Source organism: Cokeromyces recurvatus, assembly GCF_025118155.1.
Source record: "Cokeromyces recurvatus strain NRRL 2243 chromosome Unknown BX663scaffold_30, whole genome shotgun sequence".
NCBI lineage: Eukaryota > Fungi > Mucoromycota > Mucoromycetes > Mucorales > Mucoraceae > Cokeromyces > Cokeromyces recurvatus.
Window position 1 is genome coordinate 302,360 of NW_026251416.1, and position 20,916 is coordinate 323,275.

Here is a 20,916-nt window from a genome sequence, read left to right on the forward strand (position 1 = left end):
AAATTTTCAACAATATGGTTGCTATAAGCTGTTGACAGCTCTTTACAAGCCTCTGTTAAAGACTGACTCACTCCTGCCTCTAACTTTTGCTTATACACGATGTTTGGGAAAGGCAGCACAGCCTACACCCCAAGTTCGTATTAAACAGACTAGAGTATTTTGGGTATTTGTGGTCACATTTTAATAATGTAGTAATTTGTTTTATTAGTTTTGATTGAATATAAAGATGTGTGAAAGCTTTGAGAAAGATATGTAGTTTCCAAGATCTTCTCTATCAGCATCAGTAATATATGCTGTTGTTAAATTAATTATCTTTATGCCAGACTAAATTGACATACAAGGAGTAACTATTACATGAGGTTCTCCAAGGCAAGGCAAATATAACTTGTAGAAACAAGGCTGTATGGTAAAACTGTCGCCCTTAAAAGCTATACATAATGAAAAACGTCAACTATCATTTTCAAGTGCTTGTCTGAATATTATTTTTTAACTTTTCTGAATAATTTCTTTCCACTGTCTGTAAATGTTTCTTTCCGTTGTCTGGATTTTAACATTGTTTAAATTTAAAGTGAGGAATACTGTACAAGAGGAGTAAGATTAAATATGAACTCCTCTTCTTTATTTTTTTATTTTATTTTTTATTTTTATTTTTTTCATTTTTCATTTTTTTTTTTTTTTTTTTTTTTAAAAAAAAATACATTCTTATGTCGTCTTTTTCTTCTTCAAGCCAAATAGGAAACTTTTGGGGTGAAGTGTAAGGCTATTAAAGAATTAAATAAGTTGACTTTTTAAACTATTTATTTATTTATTTTATTATTTTAGTACCTCAACTATTGATTGGTGTGAGGTATGATAGTGTGTCTATTCTGTTAAGATTGTATCTTTTTTTTTTTTTTTTTTTTGTTTTGTTTTTTAAATAACAAATAAATAATAACTAGGAAAATTATACTATTTCACCTTATCTTGCAGAATTCTTTAATACTATTACAAACTTAGGATTTGGTAATAATATAAAACTCATATTACCATTCTTTTTATATATAACCTTTTCTTTTTTTCTTTCTTAATAGTCATTTTCTCTCTTTTCGGTATCTACAATATTCTTAAAAATGGCTCAAATAAGACTATTATTCTTGCTTATTTAGGTGTTATTTTTGTTGGTTTTGGCTCGTATGTATAAACTTCCCTCTTTTTATTATTTATGACTATTAAATTATCTTTTGTTTAGATGGTGTTTTCATATGACACTTCAATATAAAATGCAATTATTAGATGAATTACCTAGTATGTGAAACTATTATAGTACCTCAATCCATTCGTTTACTAACAACACGTCATTTATTGAATATTGAATAATTAGTGATTTATGTTGCTAGTCTAGTCATGTGGCTTACGTAAGAATAGAATAGAATATGTTTCCTATTCATTATTAAATTCCTATCTTAGATATTTAGCTGACCCAAACACTAAAAATAATATTATTCCACCTCTTGTCTTATTCATTTATTCAGTCATTATTACTTATTCGTACCTGATTATTAACAATCCAATCTTTCATCAAGTCTCATATGGAATTCTTGTTGTTGGTATTGTCATTAGAGCCACTTATCTTTTTTATCAGATTCCTCAAGATAAAAGTACAAGTTACAGTCGACCTAGAATGAGACTTTTGTTATGGCTTTCAGCATTTGGATTTATTATTGCATTTATTTTATGGAATATTGATAATCAATTCTGTATGTATTTAAGGGCGTGGAGAAATACTGTACCTATTTTAATAGGTTCTGTTAGTGAAGTAAGTATAAATAAAATGGTTGATATAAGGTAAGGTAAACAATGATATTCACCTTTACCCTTTTTCCTTTTATTTAAAAAAAAAAAGCTTCATGGATGGTGGCATATTGGTACAGGTAAAATTATATATTAAATAAATGACTTGGAAAAAAAAAATAGTAAAAATTAACTTTACTTTATTGATAAATAAATAGCTTTAGGTGTTTATTATTTTATTGTCTTTTGTGAATGGATTCAACCTACGTTGGCAAAGGAAAACAAAAAATTCAAACTTTGCTGGATGGGCCCACTTTGTTATTTGAGATTAATTGAAAAGAAGAGAAAAGATTAATACTGTGTAATACAACAATAAAAAATAAATAATAACATAAAATGGCCCTTTCTACCCCTCTCTCTTTTTTTTTTCTTTTTCTTTGCTTTTCTCTTTAAAATGTTACCTAGCAGAGATTCCTCATCAACATTGACTGACAATAGTTCATCTTGTATTGAATCACCAAGAGAAACTTCTTTATCAATACAATTTGCAAAAAGTCTTTCATTACAGTCATTACCTATAACTACAATAAATGCTACATTTGTACATAAACTATACAAGTAATCATAATAATAATAATAATAATTGTCAACATCATTTCCATTATAGCTAATATATGTATATATAAAAGTATGGTAGTTGATCATCAATATCAACATTTAATTGCTTGGAATTATATAGGAGCTTCTTTTATCGTCTGTAATGTCTTGGAATTTTCTAAAGATGTATTACCAAAACATTTTAAGCATAGTAATTTTAGTAGTTTTGTACGCCAGCTAAACATGTAAAAATGAAAAAAAAAAAAAAAAAGCTGTCCTTGTATATAAGAATGGAATGATTTTTAATATACACATATTTTTTTTTTAAAAAATCAGGTACGGGTTTCATAAGATTAACAAGTCACCAAGGATCTTAGCAGAGAATCAAATTTGGGAATTTTCTCATTCAAAATTTATAAGAGATAGAATAGACTTATTAGATGAAATTAAACGTAAAACATATCATATAACTGAACAACAGCAATCAATAGAATCATATTATAATGTTATTAAAGGAGTAAATAATAATAATCAACAACAATTATTATTAAATATGACTTCTAAACAATCAGAGATAGTTCATGAATTAATAAAATTAAAGGAAGGAATTACTCATGTAATGACTGAATTGACTGAAACAAGAAAGAAACAAGAAGAACAACAACAGTTATTAAATAATATGATGCAATTCTTGATGCAACAAAACTCTAACACGAATAGTAGTAATAAAATAAGGATAAATTCATATATACTAGTTATTAACATTTATATTTGCTAAAAAAAAAAGGGACATCTGCTACTACTACTACTACTACTACTGCTACTGCTACACCTTCTATTTTTGTGACTTCTCATCATGACACTACTTATAAAAGACAGCAACTTACAATTCAAACACAAAATGTATATGATCAATTCTATTCACCTTCATTAAGTGCATATCATACAGCAATAAATTCACCTGCAAGTCCTTTCTTTCTTTCAACTGATAATAATTTACAATTTAATAATAATTCAACTTTTACAACAACTTCATCGACTTTATAAATGATGGAATGAATATTATTTTTTTTTCTTTTTTTGGGTTTCACATTATTATCATTTAATGAAAAAAAAAAAAAAAAAAAAAAAAAAAAAAAAAAAAAAAAAGTGACAAACATTTTCTGATTCTTTTTCCTAATCTCCTTAAATGCAAAGACTACTTTTGTTTAAAAATAAAAAATATTTTATTTATACCTTTATTTTATTTTTTACAATTTGGACCCTTTTTTACATTTATCGTACTGCTATTCAGCCTACACCAATTTCAACATGGACTTGTAAAGGAAAGGGACGTCATCGAATATGTGAAGTTAAATATTTTTGCGTGGATCAACGTCATGGTCCTTTTATTATTAATTCTCAAGAGACATTCCCATCTATTAATCTCATTAATACAGGGTCTAGTGAAGATATTTGGTTTCAACCCAAACAACTATCAAGCCCACCTCTTTATACCAATTTTATCAATACCAGCTTATTTGTGTATGGTCTTTATTCACCTTATCATTTCTCCCATGCACTTTATAATGGACTTATGCCCCTCTACAGTACCATGTTAGAATATGGAGCGACAGTGGACAGCTGGACATTAAGAGCAGCTACCTATGATAATGGGAAGCCAAAAGAGAATTTGAATATGTTATTACCCAATAAAGAAGGTCGAGAGATTGTTTTAAACAAGGTCGATTTACAAGCACCTCATCAAGGGTTAGCAGCTAGTTGGTTATCACCTCCCATGTGTTTTGAAAGAGCTATTATAGGAACAGGGAATCGATGTTCATTATGGTATTGTGAAGGTCAGATTCCAACCGAGCATTATGATGCCTATCGTTCCTTTGTGATGAAGGAACCTTATGATAAGAATAAGAATAAATGTGCTGCCTCAGTTGTTGTTCATCATGCAATGGGTGAAAAGACGATTGGTATCTTGAATCGTCGATATACACGACATATCACCAATGTGCCTGAACTCATTCAGGCATTAACAAAAGAAAATTACAGAGTTCTCTCCATTGATTTTGATGTGGAGGGATGTGATTTGATCAATACAGCTCATGTCGTGAATGATTTAGATGTCTTGATAGCCCCCTTTGGTAATGGATTAGGAGCAGGTTTATTTATGAAATCAGATGCCATCTTGATTTCCATCTCAGCACGTTATTATAGTGAGCAATGGTTTAAATATCCAATGACAGCGATTGGAAGACGTATATTTGATTTTAGTTGTCATCAAGCAAGTTGTGAAGAATATGATGAAGCGCTGGCACAAAAGTTATTAGGCGTTCCTTTAAATGAAACTGAATTACAAACGTTTTTCATGATGAGACCAGATGAGGTAGATACATCCTATTTATTACAAACAAAGTTGAATAGTAGTAGTAGTAGTAGCTATGAAGAAAGATGGCAAAGATACTTGCAATATCATAAAGATGTAGCAAGACGTATTGATGTAGAACGATTTATACCCTATTTAAAGGAGATCATATTACGTGATCATCATCAATCATCATCATCATCAAAAGATGTCCCATTTCCAGAGACTTGCAAGACACCTAATGTATGTTGTGATTTAGATTGTGAAGGTCCCTTGGAAAGAAATGTTTTTGGAGAACAAAATGCATGGAAAAACAAAGGTTATAAATACATAAAAGAAGCAAAATAAATTGAAGTTTTATTATTATTCGTAATATGTATATTTGTATATAAAAGTAGCAGAATAATAAATAGATATATATATACATATATTTAAATAGAAATGTCGACAATACCACCACTGTTAATTGAGTAAGAGGCTTCACTTTCTGGCATATCAGGTGAATCATATAATTTTGCAACACGTTCTTCACCACGTCCTTTTCTTAAATAGATGCGTGTAGAAGATCTAATGAATAAATAGTCGTGTTACTCATTGATATGTATATGTATATGTGTATATACTTTACGCGTGAGCTAATACATGACCACCTACTGGCTTCTTTGGATCAGCCACGAATGTCATTCCAGCTTTATATATTTATAAATATGAATAAATATATGAATACATGTATAGGTGTGTGTGTATGTATGTATGTATGCATGTATTATACGTATTATACATATACATATTATACATATTATACATATACATATACATATTATACATTTATACCTCCTGGGTCAGAGGATACTTGATTGGTTAAAAAGACAGCAATGTTATATTCTTCTGATATCTTTGTTAATCGACTCAACATTTGATTTAATTTTTGTTGTCTATCAGCTAATTCACCACGACCCGAATAATCACAACGAAATAAACTGATGATAGAATCAATGACTAATAAACGGTAAGTACCACGTTGTTCAGCGAAATGAGCTGCTAATTCATAGATTAAATCCATTTGTTGGTCACTGTTCCAAGCTCTAGCGACAACAATATTATCTAATACAATATTAGGATCTACACCAAATCGATCTGCAATAGAAATGATACGGTCTGGTCTAAAGGTACCCTCTGTATCAATATAAGCTGCTTTACCACAGGCGCCTCCTTCTTCAGATGGTAATTGAACTTGAACACACAGGGTATGAGCCAATTGAGTTTTACCTGTTCTATATTCACCAAAGACCTCTGTGATTGACATTGTTTGAATGCCACCTAATAATAAACAATAGAATGTGTATATGTGTGTATATGTTATTATTATTATTATTACCTCCAAGAAGTGTATTCAGTTGTTTACTGCCAGTTGAAATCTTGACTACTTTTTCTCTTTGTATAGCAATTTCCTTTGCTGTAACAAATCCAGGTCCCTTTTTTTTATATGAATGAATGAATATGATGTATTATGTACTATTAGTATTGTTATTTTACTTGAATCTTAATCGCAGCTTCTTTAATTTTATCTACTTTTGTTTCTGATAATCCTTTAATTTTTAAAAGAGATTTCTTTGTCATCATTTGTACTCCCTAAAGATCACATCATGGATTCTTATCTTTATGCAATATAATACAAAGTTTTTTTTTTTTTTTTTTTTTGTTTACCTTTACTGTACAAACACCTGCAGCTTTAAGTTTATGTATGTCGGCAACTCCGATACCATGTGCTTGAAGATCATCAATTTCTGTATAGAACAACTTTTTTATAAAAGCACAAAAGGGATTTTAATATTTAGTAGGCTTTTTTATTATTATTATTTAAAAAAGAAGAAAGTTAAGGAAATTGTTTACTAATTCTTCTTCATTTATTGTTTCTTCATTTATGTGTTGTTGTTCTTCAATCTGTGGTGAAACAGAAGATTCCTTTCTTGACGGCATTTTTTTTTTTTTTTTTTTTGATATTTTAATTTTAAAAGAAAAAAAAAAAAAATAGACATATTAACTTTAATTTATTTATTATTTTTTAACCCTCCCCCAGAATATAAACCAATCAAATAACGTGTCGGATAAAAAATACTTTTTTCATATGTTATCAAGGAACCGTAATTAGATGAAACTTTGAACAATTGAAATCTGTAGTTATAAAAATACGACTCCACTATTCACTGACTAAGTGTGGTGTGATTTCTCCGTATGTGTATTGATAAATTCTTCCATTTTTATTTTATTTTATTATCTTTCTTTTTTTTTTAATTTATTACTATAAAAGATGCTTACAAGGATTTTAACAGGAATTCGTACTAGTTTATCAAGACAGCAACAACTACCAGTTCAAGGATAAGCTCTTCTATTGAAGATTATGAAATTTCATCCATAAAGCCTCCTTCACCTCCACTAGTGTCGACAATAACTAAATATAATAATATCAATTTTGGTTTATCGACAAATAATGCAGATGATTTTATTCAAAAAGATCTTATTTCTATTTCTACCTTTTAAAATTCTCTATTATTTCGTCTTTTCTTCCCGCCTATTAATTATATAAAACATTAAAAAATATATTTTTTATCCAATTATAATTTAGAATTTAAATTATACGAGTTCCTTTTTTTTTTATATATGTGTATAAAAATATTTATATTAATATTATTATTTCTTTTACTTTTTTTTTTTTTTTTTTGAGGTTATACAAAATGTCACCTGTTGGTATTGCACATTTACCTAATCAACAACACAAGATTGCTACTAAAAAGGGAACCCAGTTTACATTGATTGTATGCGGTGAATCAGGTCTTGGTAAAACAACCTTTATTAATACTCTCTTTACAACCACTTTAAAGAATCCGAAAAACCCTTCATTACGACATTTGAGTCAATTAACTAGAACAGTAGATATTGAAATTACAAAAGCAGGTAAATAAGATACACGCACGCATGCACACACACACACATATGAATCTCTTTTTTCTTACTTACTTACTTTCTTTCTTATTCTGTTGATGATGATAAGAATAGAACTTGAAGAAAAGAACTTTCAAGTGAAATTAACAATCGTGGATACACCTGGATTTGGTGATTATGTAAATAATCATAATTGTTGGACACCTGTGGTCGAATTTATTGATGATCAATATGAGAATTACATGAGACAAGAACAACAACCTGATAGAAAAGAAATTATCGATATGCGAGTACATGCTTGTCTTTATTTTCTTCGACCTACAGGACATGGGTAAATGACAAACAAGCCAATATATACATACATACATACATATTTAAAGAAGGCGAAAGAGAGAGAGAGAGAGAGAGAGATAAAAGGGATTTTTTTTTTTATTTTGTTAATTCATTCCTAATCTTTTTCTTCTTCTTCTTCTTTTTGCGCAAGTATATAGTTTAAAACCCTTAGATATTGAAGCCATGAAAAGACTTGGGACACGCGTTAATTTAATCCCTGTGATTGCTAAAGCAGATACAATGACATCTAAGGATGTGTCGAACTTTAAAAAACAGATCCTTCGTGATATTGAAGCGAATCATATTACGATCTATAAATGTCCTGAGGAGGAAGGAGAAGAAGAAGAAGAAAAGGATGAAGATTTAGTAAAGTTAAACAAGTCATTGATGGCAGCCATGCCATTTGCTATCATTGCCTCCACAGAGGATGTCGAGACACCAGACGGACGTATCGTGAAGGGTAGAAGTTATGAATGGGGTGTAGCTGAAGTGGAGAACGAAGATCATAATGATTTTACTAAACTACGTCAACTCTTGATTCGTACCCATCTACTTGACCTCTTGGAGAGCACAGAGCATGTCTATTATGAAAATTATCGAATGAGGGAAATGGTGAAGCCAGCTGAAAAGCAACGTCGAAACCAACAGATCTCAAGAAAGTATGAAAACAGTCAACGTTATCGTGAAAGAGAAGAGATGTTGAGAAAGGAATTTACAGAACAGGTAAAGAAGGAAGAAGCAAGATTCAGACAATGGGAGGCTCAATTGATGGCAGAAAGAGATCAACTGAATAGAGATTTAGAAATGAGACATGCTCAAATAAAGGCACTTGAAGCTGAATTAGAGGCTTTGTATTATCAAACTGGAAGTAATAACAGTACTAGTAGTAGTACAAGCTCCATTGTTCGACGCTAAAATAATAAAATAGAATACAAATATATATACATGTGTATCTATTTATCATCGAATCTCCGTTTAAAATCAAATTTAGTCCAACGAAAGTTACACATCATTATCATAAGCATGAAAACACACACACACACATTTGACGAAATATTGCATCAAAATGGTGAAAATTTGTAATAATAATAATAATAATAATAATAATAAAATGTCATTCTACATGCATATTTTTTATATATTATATATACAAGTACTACTCTACTCTACACCTATATATTTATTATAAATAACCCTTGATCTTTATCCTTTATGAATGATAATTGCTTGTATTTTTCTGTATATCAAGTCTGTATAAAGCTATAATTAGGAGTCTCAAAATATGTTTAAGAATACAGCAACAGTAGTTTATTTATATATAAGAATATCCATTCATTTTTATTTCTAAAGGGTTCTCTATTCGACTAAATTATGGATAATTGAATAATATAAACCAAAGCTAAAAGAAAGAAAGAAAGAAAAAATTCTATTTTGGATTATGTACAGATACAATATCCTAATATATGAATTGGTTTCCTTTTACACAAAGATATATTATTCTTTAAATACAACTTACATTAAACTACTATAAAAGAGGTGTGATTTCCAAAAAAGAAAAAGAGCTTGAAGCAAACTTTATTCATGTCTACATATTTCATTCAAATTTTAGTCTAGTCTATAACTCTTTTTTCTTAAAGACAGCACTACTGTGATCAGCTTGTTGTTGCTGCTGCTGATGATGGTGATGATGATGATTTGGTGAGGAATTATTATTTGCTGTATGTTTACATTTATAGCAAGTTTCTTCATCATGCGTATTGCGGTCAATATTTTCATCTGTCTGTGTTTGTTTATGACTACCACCTATGCTAGTGTTATCTACCGTATTTATCATATTTCCAGCAGCTTGATTAAATGCACTCATTTTATTTTATTGTTAAGAAGAAAAAGAAAAGAAATATATAATAATAAAAACAATCAGTTTCACAATAACAATATTCATTTTTTTTTTTTTTTTTTTTTTTTTTTACATAATTATGATGTATTCTTATAGCTACATGATTCTTCCTTTATTCATGACCAATAATTCGAAGCTCTTTATCATGATGTCAATGCGAGTATAAAAGAGGTTAAATACTAGTAAGGAACTTGAACACACCAACTACAGTTGTAGTGGGGAAACAATATGCTTCAGTTTAACTGTAGCATTACCTCTATTAACGTGAAGAATGAATAGCAACTAATAATAAAAGTCATTTGATTAGATAAAGTGCTGGATTTATCAATGAACAAGATAAGACAGTAATTAACTTTTTTTTTTGCCAACATAATATACAATTAGTAGATAGGAGAGTAGATCTTTTTAAAAAAAGTGTTGTATAATAACAAATGATCAGCAAGCAAAAATAGGCTTAGATAAAATATATATCTTAGTAGTAACAATCATTGTAGAGGAGGAGTGATATAATATGCAGTTGTAGTTTCTTAATTAAGTAACTGAGTCAAAATAACCAATAGAATAATGCTTAATAAGTAACAAATGATGATTTTTCTACTGTTATCATTTTATTATTCGAATAATAAAAGGCATGAGTAGAGTCCAATAGGCATAAATAATCCCTTTTTTTTTAAAAAAAAAAAAAAAAAAAAACTATTTATTTTATTAAATAGTAGTCTGCGTCGTAATTAAATATATTTATTTTCATAGTCCCCTATTTATTTTATTTACCTTGAAAAATGAATAGTTTGAATTGTAAACGGAGAAACTGCAATAAAAGAAGGAGTCCTGTATTATAATAAGTCTAATAAAAGATAGGAATCCTTTTTTCTTTTTTTCTTTTTTTTCCAGGAGTAGCTATTTTATTTTTATATCACAAGGGAAAAAAAATGTCCTTTTTTTTTTTAACATCAATAGTCGCTTTCTTTATTTAGTAATAAAGATCAGATGTATAAGAAATTATCTTATTATACACATACACACGGAAGATTAAAGTAAACCAGTAAGCAAGTCATCATTATTACTATTTAAATAACCGATATATAATAAATACTTTCCATCCCTTTCCTTCCCTTCCCCTTGTCTTTCTTTTAAACAATTTACTTTTTTTATTTTTATTTTTCTACTGCTTTCCTTTCCTATACTAATTTACATGATGGAGACTTGTCCTATTTTAAGCGATGGTACAACGGCTATAAACTGGATTTATGTAATTATCAAGTTTTTTTTTTTCAATTACAGAAATAGTTACCCCACATCATACACTAACATATATACACACACACACACACATATATATATATATATATATATATATATATGTACATATAGAATATATTTGGTGATTGTGTTTACGGTTGGCAAGAAACAATGAGTTTATTATTTGGATATTTATCTATTTTATGTTGGTTGAATGCTCAAATGCCGTAAAGTATGAATATAGATATACATTATGTATCATCTAGAATTTAACAAACTAATCATTTTATAGTCAAGTGATTAAGAATTATAAACTGCGTGATGCTAAGGGACTCAGCTTTACTTTCTTAACAATTTGGTTAATAGGTAAAAAGAACTCTATATGTAATATACTTGATATTGATCCATGTGTATATATTAGGTGATGTCGCTAATTTTATTGGCTGTATCATTACTGGGCAACTTACATTTCAAATTATTTTATCCATGTATTTTACATGTATTGATACCATATTATGCATTCAATGGCTTTATTACGTAAAGTATGCTAATAATTGTATCCGACGTTGGTTTGATGGAGACGATGAAATTAAAATAATGAATACGACTGTTATAAAGAATAAGTCAAGTACAGTAGCAGCTGTCAATATAACGATGATCGTTGAGGATAAAAAAGAAATGAATGAGCAAGCTTCATTACTATCTTCATCATCTAATAACAACAACAATCAAAAGAAATATCTTACGATGATGATGTTTGCCTTTGGTTTCTACACTACCTTGGGCCAACCCACAACCTTCTCCTCCTCTATGATAACAACTACTACTACTACTACTCTATCAATGATGAATGAAGATAATAATAAAACTATCATCTGGGTCGGTCGCCTCTTTGCTTGGATCTGTACTTTTCTCTATTTATCCTCTCGACTTCCACAAATCTATCGCAACTTTCATCGTCGTTCCGTTCAGGGCCTTTCCATTTATCTTTTCCTTTTTGCAGCTATGGGGAACATGACTTATGTACTCAGTATCCTTATAAATCCACATGCAACACGCTCTACCATGTTGGAAGCTGTACCTTATCTCCTTGGCAGTGCTGGCACCCTCTTATTTGATTGTACCATTTTTATTCAATATGCCTTTTACAATAAGATAAATAGAACACATCAAGAAGATAATAATAGAATACAACAGGAAGTTTAAAAGAAGAAGAAAAAAAAATTTTTGTAAATAGATAGATATACATTCATATATATATATATATATATTCCCTCATATAACATGTATACACACACAGCATATATAGATATGACTGCTTTGTTTATTTTATTTTATTTTATTTTTTTTGGAAACAATTTATATCTTACTTATATACCAGTTTTATTTTATTAATAAATCATAGCTTTCAGCCCCCCCCCCACTTTTTTTTTCCTCTTTTTTATTACAATACGATAAACTAGTTGATCTATTCTATTTCTCTCATTCTTTGTATTTTGATAATTCTACTTTATACATATACATATATATATGTGTGTGTGTATAAAAGGGATAAAGGTGAATAAAATATATAACCTGATCTGGTTGAATCAGTATATAATAGATATGTAATAATGTCAAGAAACCTATCAAGATAAGAGTTTTTATAAATAAGCTTGTTGTTTTTTTTTTTATTTTAAAAGGACATGGAGAAATGATCCAATAATACTTTATACTTTTAGTAATAAAGTTTATCTTAATAGTTTTTTTTTAAAAAAAAGAAAGGTAGAAAGAAAGAAAAGAAAAGAAACAGAAATTAATAATAGTATATTATTGCATCGATACACGATATGTTGTAGCGAATTTTGTATTATATTTAATAATATAGCAAACATAAATATGTCCTTTATACATATACCATTATTCTTAATGTGCAAGTAATTATTCTTCAATTGGATATAATAGTAATAGTAAAAAGAAGCCTTCTATATGGATCTTTTTTAATTGAATTATAAAATAGTGTTTTTTTTTTATTTTATTCTATTTTATTTAATGATGTTAAATGAAAATAAATAAATAAATAAATTCAATATAATAAATAGATTGTATGATGGTATAATAAGATGTATATATAATATAAAAAAAAAAAAGAATAACTTGTATTCTATGATTTTTTTTTTCTTTTCAGGAAGAACTAGAAGAGTATGAACAATGACTTTCATGAGCAAAAATAGAGACATCTACACCGCAAATAGAGCAGAAAGAATAATAAGGTGAAAAAGACATGGATAGATAATGGCAGGTAGATGCTTGTTGAGTTTGCTTTGATGGACAAGGGCGATTTAGAAGAGAAGAATCGTTATTACTCAATAGACTAGAGTCTTCTACCATTTGCTCCAGATGTATATTTCGATGAAATTCAGTGGAAATATCACGAACCATTTATTGATGTATGTACGTATGTTGTTATTGACGAAATGATATATATTGCTTCTTTTTTTTTCTTCTTCTTATACTTCCTCTCTTTCTTTCTTTCTCTCTCCCCTCCTTTACACTACTCTCTTCTTTTTATATTTTTTAACTTTCTTTTTTTTTTTTTTTTTTTTTTCCCTGGAATCCTATAAGAAGGATAAATTAATCATTTTAATGGTTCAACTATAGTAAACCAATTAGATATAATGGGATTTCGGGATTTTTGTTCATATTGATGTGTAATAAGGTATTTTGTAGTATAGAATATTCTTTGTCCCCATTCCTTGTAATACTCTTGACTGAAAAAAAAAATTAAGTTGGAAGCATAACATTGGGAGTCTTTTTTTTATATGTATATAATTATGTCGATCATAGAAACAATTTTAACCAATATATTCTAATATTGAATAAACTAGATTGTAAATGATATAGTTTATATTGAATATGTATGTATTTATAAATTATTGAAAATATATGTATATGTATTCATAATAATCATCCTGATTTAAATAGTAGAATATAATATCATTTTACATGTTGTAGACTTGATGTCTATCTGAATAAAAGTGAAACACGTCTTTTTTTTTTAAAGTTATAAACTGTTTTAGTAATTTGCTTTTTTAGTTTCCATTTTACATATCCTATTATCATTATCATTTGATACCTGTGTAAAGAAATAATAAAGAAGAATAAGACAATCTCAATCAAAGTAAAAATAAAATAAATTAATTGCTCTTGGCTGAATCAAAATTTGATAAACCTGTCAATATCACCTGCATACTATGTGCTATACTACCATTAAAAAAAAAATACACGCCTATCTGTATTATATTTTTACCAAATTCAGTAAAAAAAAAAAAAAAAATAGCATGATTTCATTTTCATTTTATTTTATTTTATTTCATTTTATTAAAAAAAAAAAAAAAAAAAAAAAAGAGAGAGAAAGTTTCTTATTCTTTGTAAACCGTCTGTTTTCTTTTCATAGAATATCGAATAATTCAGTTTTACATAGAGTAAAAACCATTATTCTTTATTAAAAATAATAAATAAATAAAAAGAATGATATTCGTATTACATAACGACTGATGTCTCACTTTTTTTATGATCATTACTGCTTTCTACTTCCTCTAGATTCGCATCTAGTTTTCTAACTATTATGGGATATGACAGTTAATTAGCTATGAGTTCCCATTGGTGTCCGGGATAATAGCCTATTATCGACAAAAATCTAGACAATTATACTTGTTTCATCTGTACTATGCTTTTATATATATATATATGTATACATCATCCAAGTCCGCTGCTACGAATGATTCATCGTTTCAATAAGATTAACAAAAGCTTCCTTTCTATAAAGTACTATGATACAGGAGGCTGAATAATAGGTGAATTTAACGACTACATGACTTTTGTATATGTCTATTATTCTTTTATTTTAGTTTTTTTGAAGGCTAATAAACTTTTTCTAAAGTAACATTTATTGCCCGACTGCTTTTGACGATTTAACATAGTTTATTGACTTTTTTTTTTCTTTCTTTTACTTTTGGCTACACTTGATGATGATTATCACCTTGTTATATATTAACAAATTCATCTATTCAGAACATCCTGGTGGTAGTTATATAGATTATAAGTACTTGTGAGATTGACACTTTGGTCAACCGATTTAAGAAGTGAATCATTCCCTCGGGAAGAAGAAGGTAATAATGATGTACTTTTTTTTTGCTATCATTGTCGTTTCTCTATTATTATTATTATTTTAAAAAAAGTGGAAGAGATTGATTGATATAATGTTCATTATCCAGAATACAAATCTCTAAGCATATTAGACATGAATTAACTTGTAAAGTAAATAAAACTATTGCTTGTTTTTAGTATATAGCCGTTAATTTAAGTTGGAATGGTTTAGTATAACGTGTTTATGAAAAAGTTTAGCTCAAAGTGCGACCTGTGGATATAAATACATAGATATTAAGATGACAAATTCAAAACTGTATTAACCCCTAAAATAGGGTTCACATTGAAAGAACTCGTATATATTCTTTAGATTCATAGCAATACAGAACTATGTAAAAAAAAAAAAAAAAAAAAAAAAAAAAAAAAAAAAAAAAAAAAAAAAAAAATCCCACCTCAATAGATCAATTACATTTTGCTTTGTTTATAATTGTATTATCACTACTACTAGTCAAACAACTACTCATACTGTTCATCAAAAGGCTTTATCTATGTGCCTTTATCCAAAACTAATATACATATACATATATGCATACCGTACTTGGAATTTAAGTACAAAATGTCATTTTTATGATGGGAGGTTAGCCCATACCAAATGTAAGACATCATGAACCTATCCTGAAGCCTAATCTGGTTTCTCCTCAATTATTACAAAGAGATGATCCCGATATGTTTCTTATAAAATGATCTAGAACAAATAGTTAATTTCTAGTTTGTTACGACAATAGCTTAACTGTTGCTTTTATTTATATATATGTATGTATATACAAACTTCAGGACCAGTATTTATTATTATTATTATTATTATTATTTCACCTGGTTATTATGAAGAAAAAGAAAGAATAAAAAAAATCCTATAAAAAAGAAGAAATATAACATAAATGCAAGTGTGTTGTAAATGACAATATATTTATTGTATAATAGATAAAGAGGTATATATTAGATGCTACAAAAAAAATTTATCAAAGCTTTATATGAAGATTCCAGCTATAGCCCTTGGGAATGAAATGGTGTTAATAAAAAAAATACTGTCAAGTTTGAAGATATCTAAATAAGAACCATCAATACAGTGTGGAAAGAATAATTAAATAGACAAAAGATGTAATGATTTGATTGTAACTGCCACAGCTATAATTTCCCAAGGTAATAAATGATTTACTGCTCTGTTAACTCTAATTTAACATATTATATGAAACAGCAAGCCTGTCATATAATGTCTTCTTAACTTGCTAAAAATATGGGATGTTGAGGCAACGTGATTGCAATACCTGGAAAATATATATATGTATGGTCATCAAATCCTCGATGAAATACTAACTGCTTGCGACCAGCTTCCCCACATTCTCTTGTCAGAAACAATAATATCAGCGTCCTCCACACATACACACACACACACACACCTCCAAACATGACCTTTTCTTAACGGAAATTTTAGATTTTTATAGGTAAACACGTCTAGAAACTAGTTTTACTTTGTATTATTTGATCTAAACTTTATTTTTTATTTATTTATTTATTTTTTTTTTTTTATTTTTACCAGTCTCAGTTTCATTCGAAAATATTTTACTTGTATAAGCTTTCCCCCTCTCTTTCCTTTTTACCATATGTCTCTTACAGGGACTTTTTTAGTTTCTTTCTGCTATTGTTTTATTGAGCCGATTTGGGCAATTCAGTAATATCATTTAGATACTATGTGCTCACAACGATCAAAAAAATTAATTATGTAATAAAAATTTATTTAATCCTAATTGTATAGAAAAAGAAAAAAAAAAGGGATTAAACAGTCGCGTCTTAAAAAAAAAAATAAATTTATTATTATACGTGTTTTTTTTTATGTATTTTGTTGATAGCTTATATTTATATAATCATGACGTTAAATAATAGTGAATTAGCAGGTGAAAAAACACTAACCTGTTCTAATAATCAAAAGACACCTTTATTTCAGGAACAACAGAAAATTAGTCTTTATAAAGCACTTAAACAGCGTTCACTACAACATCATCCAAAAATATTTGGAAGACGATGTATAGGTAAGTTATAGATCAATACATATCAGCTGCTTAGTTTTTATTAATATTATGTTGATATAGTGCCAGCAAGATCAATTCTTCCATTTTATAAAAGTCGCAGTGATAAAGTGTATCAATTCATTTTCCCTGATAATGAATTTTGTACCCCTTTTATTTGTGAATTTGCTCATAGAACACATGATGGTAATCTTCTTGCTGTTGGTGATGAAGATGGACGTATTTCATTACTCAGGACAGATAAAAATAATGAACAAAATAATCTCCAGTTTCACCATTCATTTTATTGTCATCGACATGCTTTGACAGATGTTAAATGGAGTCCAGATGACACTATGCTAATTACAGCATCCACTGATAAATTAATAAGACTTTGGGATATGAATATTCAAACTTCACTAGCTGAATTTCGTGGACATGGGGACATTGTGAAATCAGTCAACTGGCATCCAACAAATCAAAGTAGGTATTTTGTACATTCCTTTTTTTTTTTTTCTTTATTTATATATATTCTGTGTTTTTTTTTTCTTATTAAAAGGTATTTAATAGATTTACTTGTGTCAGCTTCTAAAGATGGTTCATATCGTATTTGGGATACACGATATAAACAAAGACGCCCAGAAAATCCAGGTAAGCAACTTTAAATACATGCATATACATATAATATATACACATGCTTAATTTCTAACTTTTTTTTTTTTTTTTTTTGTTAGGTGATGACAAGAGTATACCTATCTATGATTCCATTAAACATGAACCTTTTGCACATAGTAATATCACCTCACCTGCAATTACTTCATCATCAAAAACAACAAAAAAAAGGACCTATCTCTCGTCTATTACGAATACAAGAAAGAAACCCACGTCTGGACCACAACCCCTTCTTATTCGATCTGTAACCTGCGCAGTGTTTAACGGACAGCACGAAGAACAGGTCATTACCAGTGGCAGTACAGATGGAGCAATTAAACTCTGGGATATTCGAATAGGCCGAAAGCCCTCTGTCCTTGCTTCTACCATCTTTAGTTCGCCTGAGACTGGTAAACGAAATGGTATTGCTGATATGAAATTAGCGAACGATGGAAAACGTCTCTTTAGTTGTTGTATGGACAATACAGTCTATATGCATTATTTAACGGATTTAACTCGACCAGCGAAAAAGTTTAGAGACCCACACTATAAGGTAGGAGGGTTTGATATTCGCATTTCTATTTCTTCAGATGATCGGTTTTTGTTGTCTGGATCCTTCGATAAAGATGTATTTGCATGGGATTTAGAAGACCCAATATCAGAGAGGGAGGCATCTTATCATTTTCAAGGACACCAAAAGAAAGTGATAGGTGTATCCTGGCACAAAAAAAATAATAGTCAGGTAAAAAAAAAAAAAAAAAAAAAAAAAAAAAAAAAGGTATATGTTTTAACAATTTTTCTATAGTTTGCTAGTTGTTCTGAAGACTTTACTACTAGGATTTGGCAAATTGATCATTAAAATAAAAAAAAAAGAATACCCCTCCTCCTTCTTTTTTTCTTTTTTTTTTTTGGTTTGTATTAAACTTCTAGGCATTAGATAATTTTGAAATACCTTCGTTTTAGAAGTTTCTCCAAGATTAAATAATATGCATATACAACAATAGCAACAGCAACAACAGTAGCAGCAGGAGATTATTTCTATTTCCCTTATATGACCACGCTCACATATCTTTATTCAAAGCATTTTCTCAATAGATAAACAATTAGTCTCGTATCTTGAAGCCACGTTAACGGAGTGTAGCCGCTTATAAACATGTCAAGAAATTAGCTACTCAATACGATTGTCAACTCCTCCCCCTCCCTTTTTTTTTTTTCTTTTCATCTACAGACTGTTTCCTTAATGGCACCTAAACATTGTATATCGTTCCAATGATGAATTCAATTTTGGATACGGAATATAAAGTTATTTATACAAGTCTTTCTGTCGACAAGATTAAAGGAAAACTTTCGAAAAAAAAAATACACACAGACACACATATATGCTTATATCTAACATGTTAGAAAGTTTCGAAAAAAAAAAATGATAAAAGGTTTTGCATTTCCCTACTCCCATAAAGATAATATTCTCTAAGACAAATACACGCATATACGCTCTGTCATAATTGCAAGCTCCATTAACCCTTAGTCATTGAATGATACCTTCTTTATATAAAAAATTATAAAATAAAATTTTACTTAATTTTGAAGTTCTTCATGAACAATATTTTCATCATTTTTTGTTGTAGTAATGGCCTCATCCTCGTGTTCTTCAGATGATGAAGTTAAAATGACTTCATCTTGGTTGGGCGTAGCTAATCTTTTATTAGCTACCTCTCTTTCTAGCTCCTTTGCCAACATGTCTAGTAACTCTTTTTCTTCCTTATTTTCTGCTACAGCCTCCTCTTCAATAGCTTCTTCTGTAGCCTTTTCTACAGCTTCTTCTACAGCTTCTTCTATCATCTCTTCTACAGCTTCCTCTATCATCTCTTCTACAACTTCTTCTACAGCTTCTTCTACAGCTTCTTCTACAATCTCTTCTACAGCTTCTTCCATAATCTCTTCTACAGCTTCTTCTACAGCTTCTTCTGTAGCCTTTTCTGCAGCTTCTTCTGCAACTTCTTCTGCAACTTCTTCTGCAGCTTCTTCTGCAGATTCTTCTACGGCTTCTTCCACTTTTTGTCTACTGATGTCCATATCTTGTTCATCATTTAACGTATTATTTTGTTCTTCATTTAACCTACGAAGCGCCTCTTCTTGAATAACTCTTTCTTGCTCCTCTTTCAATTTCCTTTCATCTTCAGCTTCCTTTTTAGCCTTTTCCAAACGCTCTGCTTCTTCTCTTTCTTCTTCTTCTAACGCTTTTGTCACTTGCACATTCATCTTATCTAATTGGCGAAATAATTCTTCAATCATCTTGATAACCGCCTTCTTTTTGGATTTAATGTTAGAGACCAATTTTTGTTCAAATTCGTTCATTTCCTTGTCATCATCAGCCATAATAACCGCCACAGGACGAATAGTATCTAATTTCTCCATCAATTGAAGCAAAAGCTCATTAGCATGGGCTAACAAAAACTGCTTTTGTTTGAGCGATGTTTGTTGGTCAACGGTATTTAACTTGGTTTCAATCGATTGAGCTTCTTGTTGAATTTGTGCAAGGACATGAAGTGTAGCACGTTCGGATTTACGAGCTGCCTTTCTTTTTTTGGCACGCTTGTCATCTTCCATTAGGTAATAAACAAGCCCTGAAGTACCTAAGAGGATAAGAGCTGCACCATAGATAAGACGTTGGTTAGAAATAGTCATGAATATATATTTTTATGTCAAAAAAAAAAAATACATCCCTTCCTCTTTCTTTTTTTTTTGCCTAGTAGATAATAAATTTAAACCCAGGGCATGGGGGGGAGGAGAAAGAGGAATTGTGAAGAATGATTATTTATGCGCGTGAAGGTATTAAAAAAATAATAAAATAAGTTACTTTTCTAAAAAAAACTAGTTTATGTCAATATAAAGCCCGTTTACAACATGAGTAAAAATAATATATCTAATCAAAAAATAAG

The 20,916-nt window shown here is 29.1% G+C and overlaps 8 protein-coding genes across 8 annotated transcripts; 6 read left to right on the forward strand and 2 right to left on the reverse strand.

Moving 5' to 3' along the window:
- The first annotated feature begins 674 nt into the window (after positions 1-674).
- BX663DRAFT_521254 (ceramidase) lies at positions 675-2,301 on the forward strand. The gene is made up of 9 exons (XM_051529221.1): positions 675-754; positions 823-847; positions 939-1,002; positions 1,071-1,170; positions 1,229-1,284; positions 1,361-1,394; positions 1,447-1,795; positions 1,883-1,910; positions 1,989-2,301. The coding sequence occupies exons 1-9, from the start codon at positions 705-707 to the stop codon at positions 2,123-2,125; spliced, it is 843 nt and encodes a 280-aa protein (XP_051379529.1). The 5' UTR covers positions 675-704; the 3' UTR covers positions 2,126-2,301.
- Positions 2,302-2,460: 159 nt separating this feature from the next.
- Positions 2,461-2,824, forward strand: BX663DRAFT_405905 (HSF-type DNA-binding-domain-containing protein; the record flags this gene model as incomplete). Its single annotated transcript, XM_051522253.1, has 2 exons — positions 2,461-2,612; positions 2,704-2,824. Coding segments are annotated over 2 exons (273 nt in total), but the record flags the coding sequence as incomplete, so codon positions are not given.
- Positions 2,825-3,551: 727 nt separating this feature from the next.
- Positions 3,552-5,119, forward strand: BX663DRAFT_521259 (uncharacterized protein). Its single transcript, XM_051529222.1, has one exon. The coding sequence runs from the start codon at positions 3,944-3,946 to the stop codon at positions 5,069-5,071; it is 1,128 nt and encodes a 375-aa protein (XP_051379531.1). The 5' UTR covers positions 3,552-3,943; the 3' UTR covers positions 5,072-5,119.
- Positions 5,120-5,154: 35 nt separating this feature from the next.
- Positions 5,155-6,526, reverse strand: BX663DRAFT_441048 (meiotic recombinase Dmc1; the record flags this gene model as incomplete). The annotated part of the gene is made up of 7 exons (XM_051523433.1): positions 5,155-5,290; positions 5,352-5,412; positions 5,558-5,914; positions 5,993-6,043; positions 6,102-6,198; positions 6,260-6,355; positions 6,431-6,526. Coding segments are annotated over 7 exons (894 nt in total), but the record flags the coding sequence as incomplete, so codon positions are not given.
- Positions 6,527-7,458: 932 nt separating this feature from the next.
- BX663DRAFT_441249 (Septin-domain-containing protein) lies at positions 7,459-8,914 on the forward strand (the record flags this gene model as incomplete). The annotated part of the gene is made up of 3 exons (XM_051523446.1): positions 7,459-7,678; positions 7,781-7,997; positions 8,158-8,914. 3 exons carry the CDS (start codon positions 7,459-7,461, stop codon positions 8,912-8,914), a joined length of 1,194 nt encoding a protein of 397 aa, XP_051379533.1.
- A 2,356-nt stretch (positions 8,915-11,270) lies between these two features.
- BX663DRAFT_441219 (PQ loop repeat-domain-containing protein) lies at positions 11,271-12,341 on the forward strand (the record flags this gene model as incomplete). Its single annotated transcript, XM_051523444.1, has 3 exons — positions 11,271-11,362; positions 11,428-11,501; positions 11,557-12,341. Coding segments are annotated over 3 exons (951 nt in total), but the record flags the coding sequence as incomplete, so codon positions are not given.
- A 4,846-nt stretch (positions 12,342-17,187) lies between these two features.
- On the forward strand, positions 17,188-18,836 carry BX663DRAFT_489213 (WD40-repeat-containing domain protein; the record flags this gene model as incomplete). The annotated part of the gene is made up of 5 exons (XM_051524873.1): positions 17,188-17,350; positions 17,411-17,809; positions 17,897-17,977; positions 18,061-18,719; positions 18,783-18,836. 5 exons carry the CDS (start codon positions 17,188-17,190, stop codon positions 18,834-18,836), a joined length of 1,356 nt encoding a protein of 451 aa, XP_051379535.1.
- A 716-nt stretch (positions 18,837-19,552) lies between these two features.
- BX663DRAFT_554957 (uncharacterized protein) lies at positions 19,553-20,662 on the reverse strand (the record flags this gene model as incomplete). The annotated part of the gene is made up of 1 exon (XM_051531577.1): positions 19,553-20,662. The coding sequence occupies one exon, from the start codon at positions 20,660-20,662 to the stop codon at positions 19,553-19,555; it is 1,110 nt and encodes a 369-aa protein (XP_051379536.1).
- Between the last annotated feature and the right edge of the window lie 254 nt (positions 20,663-20,916).

What these genes read in the sequence shown, in the direction of transcription:
- BX663DRAFT_521254 (XM_051529221.1), top strand. Translation starts at nt 705, where the DNA reads ATGTCGTCTTTTTCTTCTTCAAGCCAAATAGGAAACTTTTGGGGTGAA. An exon ending in GGAAACTTTTGGGGTGAAGT is followed by an intron (nt 755 to 822) that starts GTAAGGCTATTA and finishes TTATTATTTTAG; the next exon opens with TACCTCAACTATTGATTGGT. An exon ending in CAACTATTGATTGGTGTGAG is followed by an intron (nt 848 to 938) that starts GTATGATAGTGT and finishes AATAATAACTAG; the next exon opens with GAAAATTATACTATTTCACC.
- BX663DRAFT_521259 (XM_051529222.1), top strand. Translation starts at nt 3,944, where the DNA reads ATGCCCCTCTACAGTACCATGTTAGAATATGGAGCGACAGTGGACAGC.